Genomic DNA, 24391 nt, shown 5'->3' on the forward strand with positions numbered 1-24391 from the left:
TATAATTCCTTATCTGTCAGTATCTGGGTTGATCTAATGGGTCTTTTTTGGCATGCCATTTGTCCCATGCCTGATTTCTAGCTATGATTTTAGACTTGCTCTCTTTTGAGAGCCACGGGGCAGTTTTTGTTTTGGTTCTAATGGAGCAAGCAGGACCGTGAGGATCAAGAATAGTAAGGAATATGGAATGAATGTATGCTACCCCATCATCCAGTAAAAGATGCTTTAGGATTGACCAATTGCAAGCTTTAATTTCATTTTGAAAATTGGTGGAGTTAAAGTTCTTATTATTTCTGACAGTTTTAAAGGTGGTCTGGAGGGGGTTGTCCACCTTGTGCTTGATAATGTTCATAAGTAAGTGGTCACTTAGTTCATCTGGGAGGGTTCCTGACTTGTACATATAGGGGTTTCTGTTGATAAGTATCCAATCTAGGATACTATCTTTGTTATTGGGTTTGCCTATCCTGGTGGGGGAGGATATGAGCTGCGTAAAACCATGTAGGTTGACATGGGTTGTAGGAGATTCCGAGGAACAGGTATTCCAATCAATGTTAACATCTCCAAGCACCATAGTTTCTTGGGGGTAGGTACTGGATAACCAGTGGGGGATGTCCTCTAGGGTGTTTGTATTCTTACCTGGGGGAATGTAAATGCAAACAATGTTTATGCATTTGTTATTGTTAATCTGTAATTTGGTAATAAGAATGTCTGCTTTATTAAACTGGGGTGGTTGTAGGGAGACCGTAATAACATCTAGTGTATTTTTATAGAGTACAGCTACCCCACCACCCTTCCTAGTAGTACAATCTAATCTAAGTATGTCATACCCTGGTGGTATCACCTCATTGTTACAGTACAGCTACCCCACCACCCTTCCTAATAGTACGATCTAATCTAAGTATGTCGTACCCTGGTGGTATTACCTCATTGTAACAGTACACCTACCCCACCACCCTTCCTAGTAGTACGATCTAATCTAAGTATGTCATACCCTGGTGGTACTACATCATGGTCTTTAGTTACCAGTTTTAGCCAGGTCTCCATAACTCACAATACATCAGGGGAGTAAACTGCTAAGAGGCCATGCAGATTATGGACCTTATTGTTTATGCTTCTGATATTTAGTTGGCAGGTCAGGAGAGAATTAGGGGGCCTATTAGCCAGTGTTATGTTAGAAGGAATATTAGTTTAGGAACTGCAATCAGCAGGTGGGGATGGGCCAGGGTTTGGGTGGCTGTCTCCATCCATTGTCAGGCTGTAATTAAACTAACTACGAGTTTCATAATTTTGTTTATAAATTTTTTGTAATGTTTAGTTTTGGGGCTGATATACCTGGGTCTAATCGGTTGGTAGTTTTTAGAAATGGTGGGGTAAGGTATGTGGGAATTATGAAGTGGTCAGTATTGTTTGATATTGATGTAGTGATAGTTTGGGATTTTGGGTAGTGGAAACCTAGGTAGGGCTGATTTTCATAAGTGGTGAGGAGATATGGAATGAGTAACAGAGGTAACAGCGTAAACAGTAGCAGTATTTTGAGGGATAAAACTGCCTGGCTGGTTAGTTAATGATCTGTACAAATGAAAAGCTACACACACATATACCATCTTCTGTAACAAGTGCTGCTGTGTTACAAAGAACACATGAAAAGCTCAGTACTGTTTACCAACTAAATGAATCATTCACTCCATTTTAAAGATTTTAAAAACAGTTGTTCTGGTAATAAGCAAATCATTCACTCCTTTTTAAAGATTTTAAAACAGTTGTTCTGGTAATAAGCAAACTGGAATAGCATGTAGCAATCAAATTGTACTGTCCAACTGCTATTAAACAGATATTGCCAAATCTAAGCTGTGGCTTATCCTAGATGATATCAGGATTTTGATTAGACATTTCAAAACTCCTATGTGCAGTTCTGCAACAACCTCTCAACAAATCCAAGCATGCTTGTTAGCTTTCCAGATTTTGTTGAAACACCTCTAATTTGTTCTCATACTTTTGTTCCATCTCTCCTAAAACTGGAAATAATTTTGAGAAGTTCTAAGTTTAAAAGTACCCGTAATTTGGGGCCTTATCCTTTTTGTCTGTAACTTATGAGGCACAAGTTGAGAGGTATAGAAAGTCTATTCTTTCAATGCTTATAATGGAAAAACAACTTGCCTATAATATGATTTTCATACACTAACCTAGGATGTCAGCCAACTGTTACGGCAGCAGTGTATTATAAAGGTAACAGACTTTTGAAGCATTTCTAAACTCCATTCTTTCTTAGACACAAAGCACATGGGTTCATAGTTCACCCAAAATGGGCATATACCAAAGCCAGTGATGAATGCAGTTTGAGTTAGTAGTATGTTATCAGTTTCTGTTTATGTCTGACCAAGTGGTTGGTGACATTGTATTTAGACATAGAAGAGGTCAGTAAAATATTGGCTTCTCAAATAATCCCATTTTTACAATTTTTTTGGGGGGAATGCAGTTTTATTTGTTGGGAGACACTGTACTGTCACTTAGTTCTTCCATACTTAATTTAACAAAATACAGGTGCGTGAACATATGCACAACAGCACTAGATGTTTTAATGCATTCTGATTGGCTGGAAATTAACTACATTTAAGCACAGGACACCTTTTCACATGGATTGACCTATTCAGTTTTGGACATAGCCAAATCACAGCTGGTCTCCCCATGAGAAGTATGTCAGCAAAATGCATACAATGAAAAGAGACAGTGGCCCATGCCATTTTGAGATATTTCTGTATGCAGAAGCACATCACGAAAAAACATACACAACCATCTTTGCGGGTGGATGGGGTTGGCATATCCAAGTTGAGGTGGGATCCCCCCAGTGGGAAGTGGACACATGGTACAGAGAAAAGGAGGGTGCCATTTCGCATTAAACTGTTGTCTTCAGTCAGTTAGTTAATGGAAAAAGAATGGGTCTTAAAGTTGGAGGGATGAAGCTTATTCTGCAGCAGTAACCTCTGTATTAAAATGTTACCACAACGGTGAGCTGCATAAACAACTGTGCTCTGCTCATTACAACAGCCACTGCTGCAGTATAACTCATTACACTTTGGAATAGTACTAAAGCAGTAGGTAGCCTGGCCACATACCCAGGGAAGTAGTATGTATATACCCTGTCTGCACTGATAATTCTTGCTGTTTTCCTGGAATGCATATCTAGCTTGTTATTCTGACACATTTCTGAAAATGCCATCTGTAGTAGCCAAGACACTAGAGCAGTACATTTTAACTTGCCCAAGTAAGGCTTTGTTATGGTACTATGCTCTGTCTCCCTGGATTAAAAGAAGCAGCAAGTTATTCTGTCTTCCTGAAACGTTTAATCTGTTCAATGTACTGCCTCTATTGCTTGAGTATTCCCATTAAGTGCTGGTATTGTTCTCACCTACTGTGAAATTTGAGATTACTTAAGTACTACTTTTTGTACCACTTTGGGTACAAAAATGAAAGCGGGGTTGGTCCTAAAAACGTCTTTGTGGAAGATTGTATAACCTTCATACATCAAGGCATACAACTCTGAAATTCTCCTTGTGAAATAATGTCCACTAACAGGGTATGTATTTGAGTTGAGAGGTATTTGCAGGCTGAAATGGAGATGAAGTCAATTTTTTCTATTGCAAAGTTAAAACATGAATTCTGTAGAGCAGCAAAAGAAGAACTCCCTTCAAAAACTGGCATTAGTACAGGCTGTGGAACTATCAAGGCCAGGCAAATTCCAAAACCAAAATATTGGGTCATGACTGAAAAGGGTTAGTAGTTACCCAGTTATCAAACAGCAATAAAAACTAATTAACCAACTAACTAACTAACTAACTAACTAACTAACTAACTAACTAACTAACTAACTAACTAACTAACTAACTAACTAACCAACTAACTAACCAACTAACCAACTAACTAACTAACTAAACTGAAAAGGCTGAGAGAAGGAAATTGCCTGAGGCATATGCATTATCAATAAACCTGCCAAACTGAGCAAGACATCTAAAACTGAGCTTCCTTAGCTAGTATGCCGTGGTCAGCATATCAGAAAGATAATATGTCTTTCATCTGGCCATGTTTAACACTTCCTCATTGTAGACATCCTTATCTCTTGTATGATCTATTAAGCTTCGGGAGGAAAGTTGACCCATCCTGTGATCAGGTGTCTATGCTCCCCAGGCAGGTAGTTTGAGTTTCTTTACATATGAGTTCACTACAGTATCTGTACGTGCTACATTACTACTTCCACTAATAACTTGTCCCAGAAAGACTATATACAGTACTTTATGGTATCAAATGAAAGTTATATAATGTTGTAAAAGTAGCCACTCATACATGTTGTCTGAATTACATAATTTGCCAGATATTTGTACTTGATTAGTAATAAAAATGAATTATTATATGTCTGTAAGTATAGCAAGCACTGAACACCTGCATGCACTGTGGAACAGCATTTCACATGTCCAATCAATATAGAGGTAATAATGGCTCATCAGTTGAATGGAGTACTTGGTAACACAGAAAATGTTTGTTTTTTTCAGAAATATTATGAATTCATGTCCTATATTAATAATTATGTTAATAATTTTAACCAGAAGGTATTTAAATAGTACTCCATAGTACCAGAAAAGCGTACATAATGCTACAAATCTTTTCACTGATACTTACTGTCTACCTGCTAATCTAGTGTAGATTTCTGTAAATATGTGAAACATTGCTCTGCTGGATACACAGTCAAACAGTATTTCACATGCACACACCACAGACATCAGAAATAAGTCCTCAGACAAGTGGGTTAATTTTTTATCGGAGTAAATCTGGGATAACTTCCAGAAATATTATGAATACATGTTACATGTCAATAATTATTTTATTAACTTGAACCAGAGGGTATTTATATGGTATTCCATGGTATCAAATGAAAGCATACACAATACTGAAAAAACTTTGCACTGACAGTTAGTGTCCAACTACCACTGCTTTGCAGACATTTGCATTTATTTGTCCATTAAATACACAAATATGCATGACATTCATATACATTTATTTGCCCATTAAATACACAAATATGCATACCATTCATAATTTTCCAATATCTCAAAAATAGGGTGACATCTACAAAACTTCTTTGCGGCAAAATGAAGAGACTATCTGCCTGAACAAAACTCAAACTGACTGTTGGGTCCATCTTCTATGGTTACAGAGGGCTCCCTATTGAAATATCTGCAATCAAAAAGCTGAAAAAAGGACCAAAAACTGGGAGAAGACCGAATCTCAAAAAGCCCCCACCCACTGAACTTATAGATACCAACTCTGAGATTGCCATACCAAGGAGAAAAAAGAATATTCAAAGTCACAGCATCTCAGACTTGGTATACACAAATCCGATCTTTTGGCCATTCAATCTCTCCATTTCATGACTCGTTCTTGCAGAGTCCAACGTTTCAAATGATTACCCTTGTAGAGATGCTAGTACTTATTTGCATAACTGATTCTGAATTATTTGCTCAGTATAAAATTACCATTATGTCTGGCTTATGTATTAATATCATCACTGTGAAGAGGAATGTGTGCTGAGTGATTTTCTTGTGTTTACAGGTAGGTTATAAAACTTCATTCTCAGAATTTTAGCTCAGGTTTAAGATCTTCAGGCAGGATATCAGCAGGTGTCAGGAGGTACAAAATTCCACTCAGGCTAGCTGTGAAAGAGTTAAATGCTTCTTGTAAAATGCCTATTATCTAGAAATGTAATTTTGGGAGTTCCTCACTAGATGAATGGCACATTTATCTTATTAATTGCATACTTTTTCCAGTCTCCACCAGTTTTTGAAAGATTGCCTGGGGAGGGAACATTAAAATATTTCAACTGTCTGAAGGTTGATTCAGAAATTGCCTCCTCACTTCCTTGGGTGATAGCTAAATCCAAAACCATGCATGTCTCCTGATTACTACCAGTGGTACCAGCCCTGGCACATGGAACCACCACAACATACTAACAAAACTCATAAACAGTTAAGTTCTTCCTGACCTTTTCCTGCATTCTGGGCTCACTTGATGACCTTTTCTCTAACATGTAATCAGAAATATGCTTAGCTGTGTGGTTTAATATACCACCTGATAAGTAGAATTTGTGGTTCTGGCAGTTTGCAGCCTGGATCTCAAAGGCTGCAGAAGTAAGTCTATCTGTCAGTCCTATCTACCTTTTATCTACTTGTGTCTTTCAAATTAATGCAGAAATGCCAAACAGGAGCAGAGAAAACATCTAGAGGTGCTGGCAGTCATTTGCCAGGATGCTAAGATGGCTGCAGTGTGGGCAGTCAGACCATTCCATGAGGAGGCAGAGATGATACTGTTGCAATTTCAGCACCTGGTTTATTTTTTCAAAAGGGGAAAACAAATGAATTGGAGGCCATTGAAATTAAGTAATGCAGACTGCAAGTTGATAAAAATTGTTCATGAAAATATTATAGAACAGAATTTGGAAAGTAATAGTGGAGGTGCGGTATTAAGGAATTTATGGGGTGGAGAGGAGACAGGGAAGACATGTTGATTTTATTAAAAGAGGTGATTGTACTGTGAGAGTAGAAAGTAAGGTAGCTGGAGATTATACAGTAAAAGTAGTATTACATGACATTACAGCATGTTGGAAGTTATTATAGTTAATATAGTAATATTGGGGGAAGATGTAAAACATGTTACATTCAGTGTATAATAATATATGTACTAAAGTAATGGTTAATGGATGGATTGGTGAGGGTTGTCATATTAATCCAACAGATGTATACAGACACTGAAAATGCTCAATGAAGTAGAAGCTTTTAATATTCCACAATGTTCACAAACCTTTCAGGTATGGCTACTCCTTTTCAGTATGACCACTTCATTGAGCATTGCCAGTGCCTGTACACCTCGCCTGTGGTTTTTGCAGAACTAGTTTACCTTCATGTTGGTCTTTTTCCTGTTATTAGTTTTGGGTGTTGTACTGAGACAGGAGTGAAGTAAGGTTGTCCCTTAGGTAAAAGTTTATTTGCATCAGTTATGAATGTGGTCAAATCAAGATGCAGGGAGAGAGATCAGATGGTGGAATGGAAAATGGAGTGAGAATTCCAGTATTTATAGCATATGCTGACAATTTAGTTATAACTGCTAAGAATCTAGTGTAGATTAAGGAAATTATTTATATAGTTAAGAAGGAATTAAGGAAAGTAGGGTTAGTAAAGGATTTGGAGATAAAACACTAGAGGGATATTTTCCCATAGCGTGAGACAAATGTAATGGGGATTGTGTTTTGGAATATAGAGCTACTAGAAGGACAATGGAAAGAAATATTAGAAGAAATAAAGAGAGTAGCAAATATATGGGGAGTATTCCAAATGATATTTGCAAAAAAAAGAGAATTTGATAAAAACATATATGTTTGGGAAATTGTGATATATATAGGAGGGATGTGTGCATTTTTAAATTCTCTAGAAAATAATTATTAAAAATAGGTTTGGGGGTTATTTGGGCTCAAGTCCGAACCCTATTAAAAGTGGGATGTTGTAAAAAAGAAAATGGAGGGTTAGGAATCTCAATGCACATTTAGTTTCAATTCATTTAAACTAGATTTTATATAGGATAACAAAGATGAACAAATTTATACTAGGAAAGATAGTGTGGGAGAAATACAATAATTTTGGATTGCATAGAGTACAGGGAAAATCTGAAGGGTGTACACAAATAAGGAGGTTAAGGAGTATAGTGAAAACATAAAGCATTGGTGAATTAATGTGAAGGGTGTCAATAAATGTAAAAAAAGCATGGAATGAGGAAATTATAGAGGGTATTTATTATGTGAAGCTGTGTGCACAAGGAAGTGCTGAGAATCAAAAGGGCAATAAAGGAAAGACAGGCTAGATTTAAAAGATTTACTGTAATGGTAGATTTTCTGCAGAGATTAATGTTGTAAAAATTACCTGCCAACAGGCAAATGAAATACAAGGAGAAGAAAGAAGAATTATGTTAAATCTGCACAGCAGAGTTATCTGTTAAACATGTACTACTAATATGTGACAGAGTATAGAAAAAGCTTAGAACTGATATCAGTTTGAATATTTTCAAAATATATATTTAGATATGATTTTTATGAATGTTATAATGGAAAGAAAAAAGAAAAAATATGATAGCTAGGATATTAGGGAGGCACAGTGGAGTAAATGGATAGCATTGCCACCGTACAGCAAGAGGTTTTCTTATTTGATTCCTGCATGACCTGCCATCTGTGTAGAGTCTGCATGTCATCTCTGTGTTTACAGAGGTTTTCTCCAGTTGCTAAGGTTTTCCTCTCACATTCCAAAGACATGCAGTAGGTGGATTGGGCACTGTAAATTGGCGATAAGTGTGATTGTGAGTTTGTTTGTGTCTGTGTGTTTGTGTGTTCGTGCACGTGTGAGCATGTGTGTGTGTGTGTGTGTGTGTGTGTGTGTGTGCGTACGTGCACGTGTGCTTATGTGTATACGTGTGTGCTTGTGCGTGTGTGTGCTTGCGTGCACGTGTGTGTGTGTGTGTATGAGCGTGTGTGTGCATGTGTGTATGTGCGTGTGTGTGTGTGCATATGTGTGTGTGTGTGTGTTCGTGCACGCTCACTTGCATGTGTGTGTGTGTGTGTGTGTGTGTGTGTGTGTGTGTTCGTGCACACGTGCGCGCGCATGTGTGTGTGCGTGTATATGCTTGTGCACGTGTGTGGTATGGAAGAACAACTGCAGCAGCTCTATCCACCTGCCTGTATGAACATCTAGATGATGATCACTGTTGACATGACATCCTGACCGCATGTGTAAAAATGTGAAAAGAGTGTTATGGATGGATGGGAAGGAAATTAATAAGTAATGCACAGATAGTACAGAATAGATGTGAAAGATTATGTATAATAAAATGATCGATTGTGAAATTATTTTGAGCAGAATAAAGAAATGGTTGTGGAGTAAGGGGTGGGGCTACGAAATTTGGAATATTAAAATGTTTAAATTAATATGTACTGGAATGTATTTATTAGTTAGCACTTGAAAGTTATTTTGTTGCATTTTGTGTTATGTAAAGTGAAAATGTGTAAGACTGGGTCTCACATAAATACAGTTTTGTCAGAATAAATCATAGATATAGTAGTCCCTTTGCATAGGCCTAGAAATGCAGCAATATTAAACCAGGCAGATATCTTCATTTTGTATTTCACATTTTTACATGCAGTTTCAGTAAGTGCAATTTCAGTGAAAAGAAATGTTTCAGTGAATGACCACAGATCAAAGCACTGATAAGTATGTGACATACTAAAATAATGTGTGCAATATTTTGTCATGTATCAAATATCTTGCAGAAGATGTAAAAACAGACAGATAGGAGACAGGCACCTGCAATAACAACTTAGCTGGTAAAAGGCTTCAGAACCAAGATTAAGGAGGCATGCTGAACTTGTAGGAAATTTACAAGGGTTTATGTTTAAATTGATACTTTTACGACACAAGTCAGTTTAAATTTGTAGCAGTTCACATATTCAGAAGTCGCTTCAGAAGTTCAGGAGCAAGAGAAAACAGTGCAGTTTGTCTTAATTGTTCTACTACTGAGAAAAAGAACAGTTCTGAGTTCAGAATTACAAACAGACTAATTCATTCTGCAGTTACTGAATTCTGAGTATTTAATTTGCAATCTTCAGCTACAGTTTGGTTCAATTCATTATCACTGTTCTTTGAAATAGTTATAGTAATATAAAACTTGTTCATATTTTGTTGGATTACTTATCAGTTTCCTTTATATGACCATATCTCAATAATATAAGACTTGCTTGGAAGTTATTGGATTACCCAACAATTCCAGTTTATATGACTATAACTACCTGCACTGTATGCTGTTACTTGTACTACATAATAAATCATCTTTATCAAACCTTCAGTGAACTGAAACTTTTACTCTGAAAGGCACAAGAAGATTTAGCACTTGCTTAGCACAGCTCCTGGAATTACAGATACAGACATAGAAAACATATTTCAACAAAGTGTATACAGAAAATTGGATGATGCATACAAACAAAACCCCCTTTTCCTTTTCAGTATGTGTCATGAGATCTCAGCTCTGGAAGACGAGACCTCAATTCAGTGTAGTAACTGAAGGACTGCACACAAAGAAGCAAGCACCCCTCATATGCTACACTGTCAGTATTGGAAAACTAATCCAACTACATGGTGTGAGAATAGAACCCACAGCCTTCTGATCTTCCATTACCAAAGGTGAGTATGCCACCTGTTCAGCTACTGACACTATACTTCACAATGAATCAGATCAATGACATACAAAGTGATAACAGTGATTTCCCCTGGAGTGACTCAATATTCCCGTTAGGATTAAACTGGCTATCAAATACTTTTTTAACTTTTAAAGATACACAATGGTCAAACTTCACAATGGTGTGTACCACTGTCCCCAGACATTTTATGATATTTTTTTTTATGATCTAAACTTTTAAGCTGTAATGATAATGTATACTATTTTGCCAAGTTGTGTGACACTGCATTCAGTGATGCTAAAGATGAGTCCACTACTACTACACCAGGTCAATATTTCTTACAGATCATCTTGGAAAATTTCAGCATCTTTTATTTAAGTAATTGTGTTATGTGACTTCCAGTCATCAGTGGATCTTGCACAGAGTCCATTTCCCTCTTTAATACCTGAGAAGATTCGTCCAGAAATGAACTGATCACAATGTAGCCCTATGATACATCACTGCTGCCACCCACTGCAGTAGACATGTAACTTTTGCTTAAACAGTGATTATTTTAGTTTCAGCTTTACCCACTGAATAACTTCTCCCATGCTGAATTTTTAACAGTGCTTTACCCACTGAATACCACATGGTTTAACTTGTAATTGTTTTAATTTACTTGCACTTGCAAGTCGTATGATGCTGCATTGTACTTGTTTTAATTGTTTTAAAGCAATACTGGTAATTTGTTTTAATGTGACAGATTTCCTTCATGCAGAACAGTGTTAAATGCCTTAACAAAACCAAGGTACTCAGCATGCAGATCAGTACTTTAGCTAATGATTTATCTCTTTAAAAAATATCCTAATATTCAAAAGGCATGAGCTTCCCTAAACACAACTGTACTTCTCCATATCTAACCCAAGTAGATCACCTGTGTTATTTTAAATTCAGTTCCATTATGGCTCTTTCCATGACTTCACACAGAATACGGGTCAGGCTTTTGGTTATAGGGTACTGAAAATTACTATTGCCAGAGACAGAGTAAATGATTGTACAACTATGCAAATTTTCACTTACATTTATGGTATCTATAAAATATCACCATCCTGATATATATTCTGCAAGCAAAAGTACGAAAGGGAAAGGAAAAATTCCTTGACATGTTTAAAGACTAGAAAATGACAAAAAAAATATCTTCCATGGAGTGTGAACATAGCTGACAATGATGGGCAACTTTTTACAGCTTTTGTTCCATATTTAAGTTTTTTCCAAATTACGTGTATAAAACTAAAATAACTTGTTTGAAAAAAATCTTTTAAAACTGTAAAAGATGCAACCATCATCCACATAGCTGCACACATAGAGATACCTTGATATTTTACATTAATTACAAAGATGATCAATAGCTTTAGAAACAAATGCAACATCCGTAAGACAAAACATTAGAAGTGTATGAACATTACAGCACAAATTCTTGTAGTGCCACTACTGTAAGGCTCACCTTCACATTTATGGCCATCAGCAGAAACTGTATACCCTTGCTCACAAGCACAGTAGAAGGAACCATGTGTATTAAAGCAGTCACCAAAAGGAGCGCACAGTTCTGAGGTCTGACACTCATCGATATCTGCAGAAAGTATGAGGATCTTATAACAATGTGATCTAAGTACACAGTAAAACATACGGCTATGACGAATTATGTCACTTCTTGATAATTCAGTGATTTTTTTTTATTAGTTTCACTAATGGTTACAAGCCATTGCCTGAAAACAAATACCAGCTAGTACTGTTTGTATTACTTCACTATTATACAATTATACATGCAATATTTATTTACTACAAGCAGAGAAATGAAATGATCTGACCTTTTCAAGCATGAGCTAGGCCACAGACAGACAAGCATAAATCTTACATATGTGTAATCCATAGTATCCTTTAAAATACAGTATAGCAGGAGCACAAACAGTTGTGACAGTAAGAAAATGTGTGGAAACATTGATTAAAAAGTAATAATGATAGAGCTAATAGAGAGGGCAATCAATACGGTTAGTAAATTCAGTAGTATACATTGCATCACATGACTAACTACACACATGGTGTATAGAATGCATCACAACAGGTTCAAAGAAGTATTCATGCTGACATTAGACTATATATATATATATATATCTAGTATATGACATTAGACAGTCTTATACTTTGTATTGCAGAGACAGGTATAACAAGGCTGTGCATGAGGAAAGGTTTAGTATTACGGCATAAGACAGCTGTGTGAAGTCACAGTAACTGTAGGTTCATAGATTCATTTTCAAGCTTATGACCAACTGCCCTTCTAGAAGTTTAATTGCTGTAACCCCATGTTGACTTATTCAATAATATTGGAAAGTAATGTATTTGTCACTTTTTTCTTTCATTTTTAGGTTCCCCAGTCTGGTGGTGCGATCCAACATAGTCTTTCAAACAGAAACAAAATGGACATTGCCTTGAATTCAAACAAAAGTCCCTCTTAAGCATCTTACAAGAGAAAAGAATGTAATGACAATTTTTTAAGCCATTCAGGACAGCCTGGTAAAGAAATATTTGTACCTTTTTAAGATGACTAAATAACTTGCTCAAAGACAACAGAATGTGTCACTGTATGCAATATTTTATTTTCCTATCTGCTTTTGTGACTAAATGTGTGTAGGAAAGCAGAGGAGACTGTGTGCATGTGTGTGTGTGTGTGTGTGTGTGTGTGTGAGAGATTGAGAGGGACTGAGAGTGATCATGTGTGAGTGAATGCCTGTATGAAGGCAGGAATAACTCTGTTTCTGAGAGAGAGAGAGACAGATCAAGAGAGACTGAAAGCAATCATGTGTGAGTGAATGCGTGTATGAAAGCAGATGTAACTCTGTGTGTGTGGGTGAGAAACATTGAGAGAGTGAGAGCGGTCTTGTGGTCATATATGTATGAAAGTAGCAAAGACTATGTGTGTGTGTGTGTGTTTGTGTGTGTGTGAGAGAGACAGCGACAGAGAGAGAGCTCGAGAGAGTGAGAGTGATCTTGTGTGAGTGAATGCATGTATGAATACAGAAGTGACTGCATGGGAATGAAAGAATGGGCTGTGTGTAAAATTATTGTGTTTTCTTACTGATTTCTTTTTTTAAGTACTATATTATTTTCTTATTTTTTTTATGTAAAATGCTTCCTCCAACATCATTAACATAGACTACAGAAAGTTTAATAGTTGTCCTGGATGTATTAGGTCCTTGAAAGCTGTCAGGGCATTCTGTACAGCTAGCATCTCTTTTTGATTGATGTGAAGATGCATTTGTTCCTTGGGCCACGTGCCCTGAATACATTTTCCTGCCATATGTGCCCCCCAGGCATAATCTGATGCATCCGTTGTTATTGTCTGCCTAGCTGTGGGTAAGGTGAAAGGCTGTCCCTTGTTGTGGTGACAGGCCTGCGACCACCATCGAAACTCCTGTTGTAGGCAGGGAATTAAATTTATGATTGTCTCCAGGCTGTGACAATGCTGAGTCCAAAAACTTTTTAGATACCATTGTAGTTTCCTCATATGCAGTTTTACATATGGAATCAGTAGAATGCAGGATGCCATGAAGCCCAGGGCCTGCAGAATTTTTCTTGCAGGGAGCTGGGCTTTTGTTGCCATCATTTGAAAGTAATGAGTCAGTTGTCTTTGTTTGTCTGGCGTGAGATAAGCCATCTGGGCAGTTGTATTTAAGCTTGCACCCACGAATATTATCTCTTGAGAAGGCACTAGTTTTGATTTCTTTTCATTTACTGTGTACCCTAGGCAAATTAGCAATCTTTTTACAAACGCCAGATGCTTTAGCAGAATGTCCTTGCTCTCTGCTTGAATACGGCAGTCATCCAAGTAGGGATATATTTGAATTCCTTTTTGTCTGCAAAATGCAATTACTGGTGCCAGGCATTTTGTGAAGACCCTGGGTGCAGTAGATAAGCCAAAGAGCAGTGCAGAGAATTGGTAATGCATTGAGCCTGCAATAAATCTGAGGTATCTTCTGCAAGATTGTCTGATTGGGACATGCAGGTATGCCTCCTTGAGGTCCAAAGTAACTAGCCAAGCCTTCTTGCCCAGCATGGGCAGAAGTTATTGTAGTGTTAACATTTTGAATTTTGGAACATCAGGCAAAGTATTTAGGATTGACAGGTCCAGTATTGGTCTCCAGGCTTTGTCCTTTATGGGTACTAAGAAAAGTCTTGAGTAAAATCCTTGTCCCTGTTCTTGCTGTGGGACTTTTTGAATAGCTCCCATGTCCATAAGAGCAGCAATCTGTTTTTGTGCCTCTGCCCATTGGTTTTGTGGCAGGTCTGGCATACCTTTTGGTTTTGGAAGCGTGTGAAAGTGGAACCTGTAACCCTGAGAGACAATATTCAGCACCCATTGGTCCTGGGTGATCATGTGCCAATTTTTTGAGAAAAGTGCTAGCTTTCCCCCTAGGGGTGCTGTCAAAAGGTAAGTGCTTGGCATTTGCAGAGGGAAGTCATTGGGACTGTTTCCTATAAGGTTGTGATATAAGGTTGTGATTTGTCTTCTCCTCCTTTGGGGGTTGAATAACCCCATTGTTTAGGTCTGTAGGAGCCTTGGGGCTGAGATCTGCTTCTTGGGTGTCTGCATCTGCCTCTTTGTGGCCTGTCTGACACTGGAAAGGACCAATTTTTTGAAGGCCAGTTTCTGCTAAATTTAGGTGGTTGAACCTGTAAGAAATCTTTCACTGTCTGCATTGACTTTGCTTTATCCTCCATTTTCTTTAACACCTCTTCTGCCTTAACACCAAACAAAGTATCATGCTGTAATGGAGCATCCAATAATTTTACTTTAACATGGTCAGGTAAACTTTGTTCTTTCAACCAAGCATGCCTTCGAATTACAGAGCCTGTAACTGCGGCTCTACAAGAAGCCTCTAATGAATCAAAACCACATTGCAGAGTATGCTTTCCCACTTGTTCAACTGCATGCAATAAATCCTGCATTTCCTTACTGTCAGGACTTTCTGTATTTGAAGCCATTTTCTGTTTTAACAATGACATGAGGTACTGCTGATATTTAAGCATGTGAAACTGAGAGTTTAAAGCTCTTACAGCTAAAGTAGCAGAAGTGTAAACTTTTTTCCCCCATCTGTCCAGAGCTCTGGAATCCCTATCCGAGGGGACAGGATTTTTAGCAGTGGAAGCCTTAACCCCTTTAGGACCCTGAGAAATTGTTTCTGGGTCTGCAGCAGGGTTTTTGTAAAGAAATTTATGAGAGTCAGGGACCCTGTAGTACCTGTCTGGCTTGACTGGTGCAGGGGGTAAAGAATCAGGCGACAGACTGGATTCAGAAAAAACATCATCAACAATATCGAGCACAGGGGGGATAGCCAGTGGCCTGTGCTGAGGCAATAAAAGGAAGTCTCTGAGCCCTTTCTTGGATTCTGAATAATCCTGGCTCTCCCAATGGAAATGCTCCCTCATGGTGTGCAGGGTTTCCCCAAAAGAATAATCCTCAGGCGGAGAGGCTGAAGGTATGGACTCTTCTGCATCAGAGTCCTCACAGGGAGGGAGAGAATATCCCTGGATCAGAAGAGGAATCAGAGGAAATGGAAACCTGGTCAGAGGAATCATAATCAGTGTCTTGCCTAGGCCTTTTGTCAGGAGGGGGATGGGAACCCCTGATTAAAGTAATTAGGTCTTCGGCCATTTTAAGCATCTGTTTCTTTGGCATGGATGACTGTTCTGGAGAATGCTGTACTAGTTTCCTTGTCTTTAATGGTGTTTTTAACTTTGCCTTGGCTGCTGTAGTGGGCTTAATTGTAAGCTGTGAAGGTCTGAAAACACCCTCAGAAGCCGATGCCTGCTCAGCGGCTCTGGACCCATCTGAGGGTATAGTTTCCGTAGGCCCAATACCTTGAGTTTCCACAGGCCTCAGTGCCTCCACGTGGCTGTTGGTTACGGCCTGTGGCTCTGAGGTAGCGGGTGTCAGGGGCTGCGAAAGCGCCTCACTGAGCACCAGCAAACCGGCGACTGGCCTAGAAGAGGCTTCGTCGTCAGTATTGGACCTCGGATGCCTGTCCTTTTCTTTGTCTTTGCGTTTTTTTATAAATTCAGGTCGTCGGTTGTTCCGACGGCATTATGTAGTTAAACCTTCGGCCAAAATAATGTAAAGCAAAATCAAACCGACGTTTAATAGTGCGTTTATTGAATCTAGCACAAAACTGACAACTAGTAACATCGTGGTCAGGGCCTAGGCAAGGGATACAGTAAGAGTGAAAATCCTTATGAGGTATTTGCTTCCCACAAGAAATACAATTATTAACTTTTACTGACATCGGTCTGGAGCAAGAAAAAGTTTCCCCAATGGGGTACTTAGCTTTATTGAAGACTTCGGTTCTGAAACTCAATTTTGAAAATCTCAGGAGTCGGCCGACCGGCACTTGCGAACTGCTTTTGCTTCGGGCACCGTGCAGCAAGAAAGACTGAAGAAAATGGCGTCGGTTGCAACTTTTATACCCCTGACACACTGACGTCAGGGTAGAGGCGACAGCAACTGACGCCAGCAGGATAACCCAAGTGTAATGACTGCAACAGTGAAACACGATGAACATCACTATTTACAATATCACAAAATTCAGAAAAGGCAGTTGATTCATTCTGGTAGCACTTTTACCACAAATTATTACATCATTCCATTACAGCCTTGATTTCACATGACACCTAAGGAAGAGTTTGATTTAATTCTGTACCAGCAAAAGGGACCTATCTTACTAAGGAATGACAAATATGCTGCTGAAATAATGAACAGCAGTGCCAGATTATAGGTCAGTTTACTTACTTCTGTTCACGGATGAATAAAGACACAGTAAAGCACTTGGTATTTCTGCCCATGAGGTAATTGTGGAGTGAATAATGTGTCTGTTGGGTTCATCGGAAGCAGGCAAGGAGTGGATCACTGAATGGGGCTACCACAGTGTCCACGTTACTGCTTTCAGGGCAAGAAGCATAAACCCAAGCAGTACTTTTTCGTTATTGTTTTTTTTTTTTTCAGAACTGCAGTAAGACTCACAAGAGAGTACTACTGAACTCTGGGGTGACCAATTTCATCAGCAGTGGCTTTCAATCAATATTAAAGGAACCTATGATGATAAGTTCAGTGTTTTGCATCAATCCTCAAATGTTTTATCAGCGATCTTTTAGGAGAATCTGTAATACAGATGCATGCAGTTAATCAGCAGCTTAGCTAAAGTTTTTTTAACTGTCACAGGATTGAATTCACACTAGTGGATTAAGGAAATTACTTTTGAAAAGGCACCAGAAATATGAGTGCTATAACCTAAAAAAAGCAGGAGGAATTATTTCATAATAATTTACTTGTGACCAGGGCTTTATTTACGTAACTGCTAGTGTAACTTACGTGTACAGACTTATCCAGCTCAGGTGAAGTTGTAACTTTTTAATAAATGCTGTGCACTTAGGCCTGTTTCCAGAGAGGTTCTTTGTAATCTGCCCATAAGGTTGTTAATTGCGTGTGTGTGTGTGTGTGGGGGGGGGGGGGGGGGGGGGTTGGTACCTAACATAAGAAGGAAGAAGAAAAGATGTGATACTGTAAGGTGAAAATATGCACAGCCTTTGTATACTGAGTAAAGGGCACTGCAGCTTAACTATGTGACATCACTATTAGAAATAAGGATAAGGGGGCACTTGTGACTGGCATGTCATGTCCAGCAGGACTGACTGGAAACAGGATGGCATAAGGGTCACTGCTGAACCCCAGACATCTTTTAGAGAGCCAGCCTTGACTTGTTGTCCAGATATTCATCCTTATGGTAATGCTCAGACATATGTCTGGGGATTCACAGAGTATCTTCTCACCAGTACCCACACTAAGGGTGCATAAAACCCATCATCTTTCTCCAGTGCAGGTCAAAAGATTTTTTTTCCACGGGCAACTTCAAGCCACAGAATTAAATCACTGGCACTTTTAACAACCGTCCATGTTGTTCTCCTCCAAAACACAATAAAAGCTGTATCTGTGCAAAATGTGGTTTATAATTTGATGGTCAATCGATGCTTGGTATGTTCATGTTAACAACTGTGAATGCAGAACTTCAGGGCTTCAATAATGATAACAAAGATTATGATTTGATCTGCAAGGCAGGCAAAAGATTACTTGCAGATTTGGGGCAATGTAGAAGCTTACACATGCACTGCAATATATTTAAGCAATAACCGATGACGTGGTGTGGTATATTGAAGATTTACCCATGGTCGGTGTGGTTTAATCATGAGGGTGAAGCCCGAGTGAGTAAATAAAGCCAACCATGGGTAAATCTTCAATATACCACAACCACTGAGTCAGTTATTGCTATTATGCAATGACATTAAAATACTTACTTTTCTTAAATAATGTTTTTGTATAAAGGCACATTACTATACTTCCGCCAGTGGTGGTATACTGCTTCCTTGTGTTGATGTACTGTGCATATGTATGAGACTTGCATTCCCACGCATACCCAGTACAGCAATGCTTTGAAACGGAAGCAACGGAGAAAAGAATGTCTCCATTGCTCTGTTTTTGTTTTTTTAAATTTCAAAAAAAAGTTTTGGACACCTTAAACCAACGGAAAAACGTTTGGGTGACTGGACCTTTTTCCGTTAGTATATTGTGGGATTTACAATGGGCATGCTGGCCAATCAGCATGAACGTTTTGGAATATTAATATTAATGGGGGTAATTGTATAATATGGCATACATCACAATAGGTTTGTGGACATCCTGAACATGAGAAAATAAACATTTTTTATACTAAATGGTGAGTGGTGAAGATGATAAGCCCACCCAAGGACCCATCAAGGAGGCTCCTTAATGTTAGATCTTGTCTTTTTTTAAATTCTCAGTGTGGGATAAGTAACTCAATTTAATTTGCTTTTCTCTGATTAACATATACAGTTTCTGAACTTAGATAATTCAGTATTAAGAACTGTAACTAAAAATATTTTAGGCCACAACATTGTGTTGAATAAATGCTTGCTAATGAAATATATTTTGACTCAAAGGTTTAATTTAAAAGTATCTCACTGATTTTGAATTACATTGTCACTTTTTATCTGGATTTGGCTTTTTGGTGTTTTAACTACAAATTTGTAGGGCCTGTTCAACAATGCAGATACCAACAAAACTAAGGCATACAGCATTACTGCATAAAGACAGTTTCAATTACATAGGTTTCTTAGAACTGTAATTTGTGCAAGTAACAAACAAAACTTAGTGGGACAGATTCTGAAAGGCACTGAGGTGGGATAACTGCCCTCACTTGCCCAAAGGGGCATGTCTCCACAAAGTGAAGAGCATAGGAAAGCAGCATATGGAACATTAGGAATTCCCAGCATAACTCCAGCCTTGCTCTCCCAGCATGATTTACTCTGCCCTTGCTTCATAATGTGATTCTCTAAAATGCAGTGCTAATGAATCATGATGTAAGTGCAAGACAGAGAACAAGTGGTAATGAAGCCATTCTAAGAGAATCTGAAGGAGCTTTCCATACAAAGCAATGTGATAGGACACTGGCGATTGAGGGCTGTGGCATATTAGACATTCACACTTACTGAGCCAGTGATAGACAATAAGTATTAAGGGTTTCACTGCAATGTTATGTGCATGGAGACCATGCTCAAACATAACTGCACTCATGTGCACATGATATGATTCTTAATACTGTAACCCATTTCTGTTTCAATACACGTATGCTACACTGGTTCTCATGCGGACTCCATTGCTTGTATACACATACACTGCACAAATGTGACAATGGCCTCCTGACATGCCTGAACGGACATATGAAGGGAGCTGGCATTCACTACAGTGAAGTCGAGGACTACACTGAGCACTTGCTTCTATGGCGATGGTAAAGGACACAGACGGCTACTTAAGCAAGAGCAGAGGAGTGTGGGAGGGAAATGATTACACAAAATAACAATATACTACAGTGGATAATTCATTTATTTTATTTTACATTTTGTTTACTGGGGTAGAACACTGATCACAACTGACCATTTGCAGGTATCACCCATCTGAAATGATTCTTAATGAAAAGTAAAAAAAAAAAAAAGAAAGTGGAACAGTGAACTAGTAAGTTGCACATATCAAAAACAGAACAGAAAGAAATGATACTTAAATACTGACCCATAGCATTTAATAAATGTATCAACAATTATGAGAGCAATGTACATTTTACTTAATTATAGTTCAAGCTGACAAACATTACATAATGGAGGAAATGCTGTGGGGCAGGGGAGATGGGGATGTGTAGTTAGGAAGGGTTAGTAGTTGAGACAGGGAAATGTTAGAGGCCTTTATGTAATGTGGTTTGCTGTGTAGCAAGGACAGTTTGATTTGGTGTGGAGGATTTTTTACGTTTGGCACTGCCCAGTCGAGGATCGAACCGGAGAACCTCTTGCTGTGAGTCGACAGTGGTTAGCATTGTCGCCTCACAGCAAGAGGTTCTCCTGTTGAATCCTCGACTGGGGTGCCTTCTGTATGGAGTGTGCATGTCCTCCCTGTGGTCGCGTGGGTTTCCTCCGGGTGCTCCAGTTTCCTCCCACATCCCAAAGACATGCTGTAGGTGGATTGGATACTCCAAATTGGCCCTAGGTGTGAGTGTGTGTGTGCCTTCACTGGAAGGTTGGGCGCCGGGCTGGCAACTCGACACCGTAAAACTCCAATGCCAATCATGAGCGGACAGGTGATCCGCTGTGGCGACCCCTAACAGGGAAAAGCCAAAAGAAGAAGAAGAAGACTGAAGGTGAGGAAGAAGAGATTATAGTTCCTTTAGGTATGGGAAGGGATTCCCATAGTTTAGGAGCAAGGATGGACAAAGCATGGTTACTGCAGCCTGGCCTGGTTTGAGGGGGTTGTATTGGGGGCTATTTGGGAGAGCTGTGCGATGTTGCAGTGAGTTTATTTGGTATTAAATTTGGCAGTTAGTGGTGGAAATAAGTTAAAATGGAGAAGTCTGAAGATGAGAAAGTCTCGTAGCTGATATATACTCTGTGCTGCAGTGGGAATGTTAAAGCAGGAGAAAAAGCAAAGTATGGGGAACTTAAGCAAAATAAAAAGAAAAAAATGCAACTAACTGAAAATAAGTTGTAGTTTACACACTTGACTTGTATAGTCTGCATAGACACTGTGGCATCAAGAATCTACTGAATAGAGTAGCACTTCCCAAGTAATTACATAAAGCTATGTCCACATTCATACTACATACAGATCTGCACCGAAGAAGCCACACAAAACTATGTGACTATTCATATTAAATAATGTAGCATTCCCTAAACAGACACACAAAACTGTGCACATTCATATTGTCAACAGCACCGTTCTACAAGCATTCACACAAAACTACCAAGCAGTCACTGAAAACTGTTACTGTTCATATTACACACAGTACCACTCCCCAAGAAGTCACACAAAACTACGTGTGCATTCATATTACATATAATACAGTGTCTCAAGTAGCCACACAGAACTGTGTGTACATTCATATTACATGCAGTACCATGTCCCAAGCAGTCAAACAAAAGTATGCTTGCATTCAAAGCACATACAGTAGCATGCCCCAAGGAGTCACATAAAACTATGTGTGCATTCATATTACATATAGTACCATGCCCCAAGCTGTCACCTAAAAGGTACAGTTATGTACACTTACCATAAATGTAGATGTTCGAGTGTATTCACTGTTGCAGTCATCACATTTGGGTTATCTGCTTGCAGTAGCCCTCAGTCGGCCTGATTAACAAAGTCTTGGGTCCTGCATCAGTTGCTGTCTCTTCTTCCATGATGTCAGGTAGTCAGGGGTATAAAACATGCAGCCGACGCCATTACATCAGTTTTTCTTACCCAGATGTCAGGTGTTCCCTTAATGGGAAGCAATAATATATATATATATATATATATATATATATATATATATATATATATATATAAGGATATACCTCCAAAAAAAGCAAATTCACCAAAAAGCTTTTAAGCATAGTAAAGGAGAGTAGATGTATAGCCAAAAAAAGGTCAGGGGGTTGGAGGGAGGGTAACCAGGACTGCAACAGTGAATACACTCGAAGTGTACACAACTGTACTATGTTCTTCATGTTTCACTGTTACAGTCATCACATTTGGGTAGATTCCCAAAGCTAAGGATGGGAGGAGATAGCATTAGGACCAGCTATAAGGCCCTGCAAGACTGCAGTGGCAAACCCAGCTCTGGATTTAGAAAAAATTGGCAAATGGTAATGCTTGGTGAAAGTATGTACAGAACTCCAGGTAGCAGCTTCTAGGATGTCCCTGGTAGGGACACCTCTGAGAAAGGCTGTAGAAGTAGATGCAGCCCTGGTTGAATGGGGTCTGATCCTTTGTGGGATAGGTTTTCCATGGTGCTTACAGCAGAAATGAATGCAATGGCTTATCCATTTAGAAATGGTTTGCTTTGAAATAGCCTTCCCTTCTGCCCCTGCAGAAAATGCCACCAGTAGTTGTTCAGATTTCCTTAGAGGTTTAGTCCTGTCCAAGTAGAATCTACGATGCCTGTGCACATCTAAGGAGTGCAGTATCCGTTCCCCTTTGTTCTGTGGATTAGGAAAGAAGGTTGGCAAATGAATAGACTGATTAAGAGCCACACTGGATACCACCTTGGACATGAAGGAGGGACTGGTTCTGAGGGACACCCTGTCCTCACGAAAGATGATGAAAGGCTCCACTGTCATAAGGGCCTGTAATTCAGATACCCTTCTTGCTGAAGTGATTCCTAAAAGGAAGGCTGTTTTCCAAGAAAGGAATTTTAACTCTGCACTAGCAGCTGGCTCGAAAGGAGGAAGAGTGAGTTTCTCCATTACAAAGTTAAGGTCCCAGGTGGGAGTTGGCGCTCTCCTGGGTGGTCTTAAATTTTTTGCCCCTCTGAGGAACTGCTTGAGCAGTGGATGAGAGAAGAGGGGAGGTTCTTTGTTATAATGAGCTGAAATGGCTGAGGCGTGAATTTTGATGGAGGAAAAAGAAAGGCCCTTGTGAAGCATCTCAGTTAAATATTGTAGAATCTGAGGTAAGCTGGGTGCTGCTGTGCTCATCCCTTGAGACTGGTTCCAAGCACAGAATCTTTTCCATTTTTCAGCATAAGACTTTCTAGTACTAGGCCTTCTTGCCTCTAAAATAATATCCATCACTGGTTTACTGAGGGATGGTAAAGGGGAGATTATGCAATTAGCCAGGCTGCTAGGTTCAGGGTTTGAAGCTGAGGGTGCAGAATCTGGTTCTCCAGCTGAGACAACAGGGTAGGGGTCTGAGGCAGGTGCCATGGGGCCAGCAGTGACACACTGTGCAAGAGGGGGTACCAGTGGCGTAGCCAGTCTGGTGCAATCAATATCATCCTTGGTTTGTCCTGTTTGATCTTTAGTAGTACTCTGGGGAGGAGAGGCAGAGGAGGAAAGGCATAAACTGATAGGTTTTTCCAGCTGAAGGACAGAGCATCCACTTTCCAAGCTTGTTTGTGGTGAGTCCTTCTGCAAAATTTATCTAATTGGTAGTTCTTGGGGGAGGCAAACAGGTATATATTTGGGCTTCCCCATTTGTTTGTCAACAGGTTGAAAGTCTTTGGTTCCAGTTTCTACTCGTGTAGGTCCATGAGGTTTCTGCTTAGTCCATCTGCCAGTGTATTTAGTTTTCCTGGCAGGAATTGAGCTTGTAGATGCACTTGGTAGCTCAAGGCTGTATTCCATAGTGCTATGGCTAGTCTGCAGAGGGGGTAAGAATGGGTACCCCCTGCTTGTTTATGTACCACATAATAGTGGTGCTGTCCGTCTTTACCATTAGTTGTCCTGGAAGAATGTGGTCCTTGAAGACTGTCAGAGCATTCTGTACAGCTAACATTTCTTTTTGATTAATATGCAGGTGCATTTGACTTGGGTTCCATTTGCTCTGAATGCACTTCCCTGCCAGGTGAGCCCCCCATGCATAGTCTGATGCATCTGTTGTTAGGGTTTGGGCAGCAGGGGGTAGAGTGAATGGCAGTCTCTTGTTCTGGTGGCAGACCTCTGCCCACCAAAGGAACTCTAACCATAGGCAAGGTATGATATGAATCATTGCTTCTAGATCCTGAGAAT

The 24391-nt window shown here is 39.2% G+C and overlaps 1 protein-coding gene across 5 annotated transcripts in view; it reads right to left on the reverse strand.

The window, feature by feature from the left end:
- Positions 1–24391, reverse strand: part of LTBP1 (latent transforming growth factor beta binding protein 1) — a 2555437-nt gene that overhangs the window by 317456 nt on the left and 2213590 nt on the right. For 4 of the 5 annotated variants that reach the window (XM_044058973.1, XM_044058980.1, XM_044059007.1 and 1 more), the window contains one exon: positions 11742–11867. The exons of the other annotated variant lie outside the window; for it this stretch is intronic. In XM_044058973.1, the coding sequence (XP_043914908.1) occupies positions 11742–11867 (126 nt within the window). The remainder of the gene's footprint in view (positions 1–11741; positions 11868–24391) is intronic. 5 annotated transcript variants of the gene reach the window in all.

This window comes from Protopterus annectens, chromosome 1.part2 (assembly GCF_019279795.1).
Source record: "Protopterus annectens isolate FY-2018-M chromosome 1.part2, PAN1.0, whole genome shotgun sequence".
Classification (NCBI taxonomy): domain Eukaryota; kingdom Metazoa; phylum Chordata; order Ceratodontiformes; family Protopteridae; genus Protopterus; species Protopterus annectens.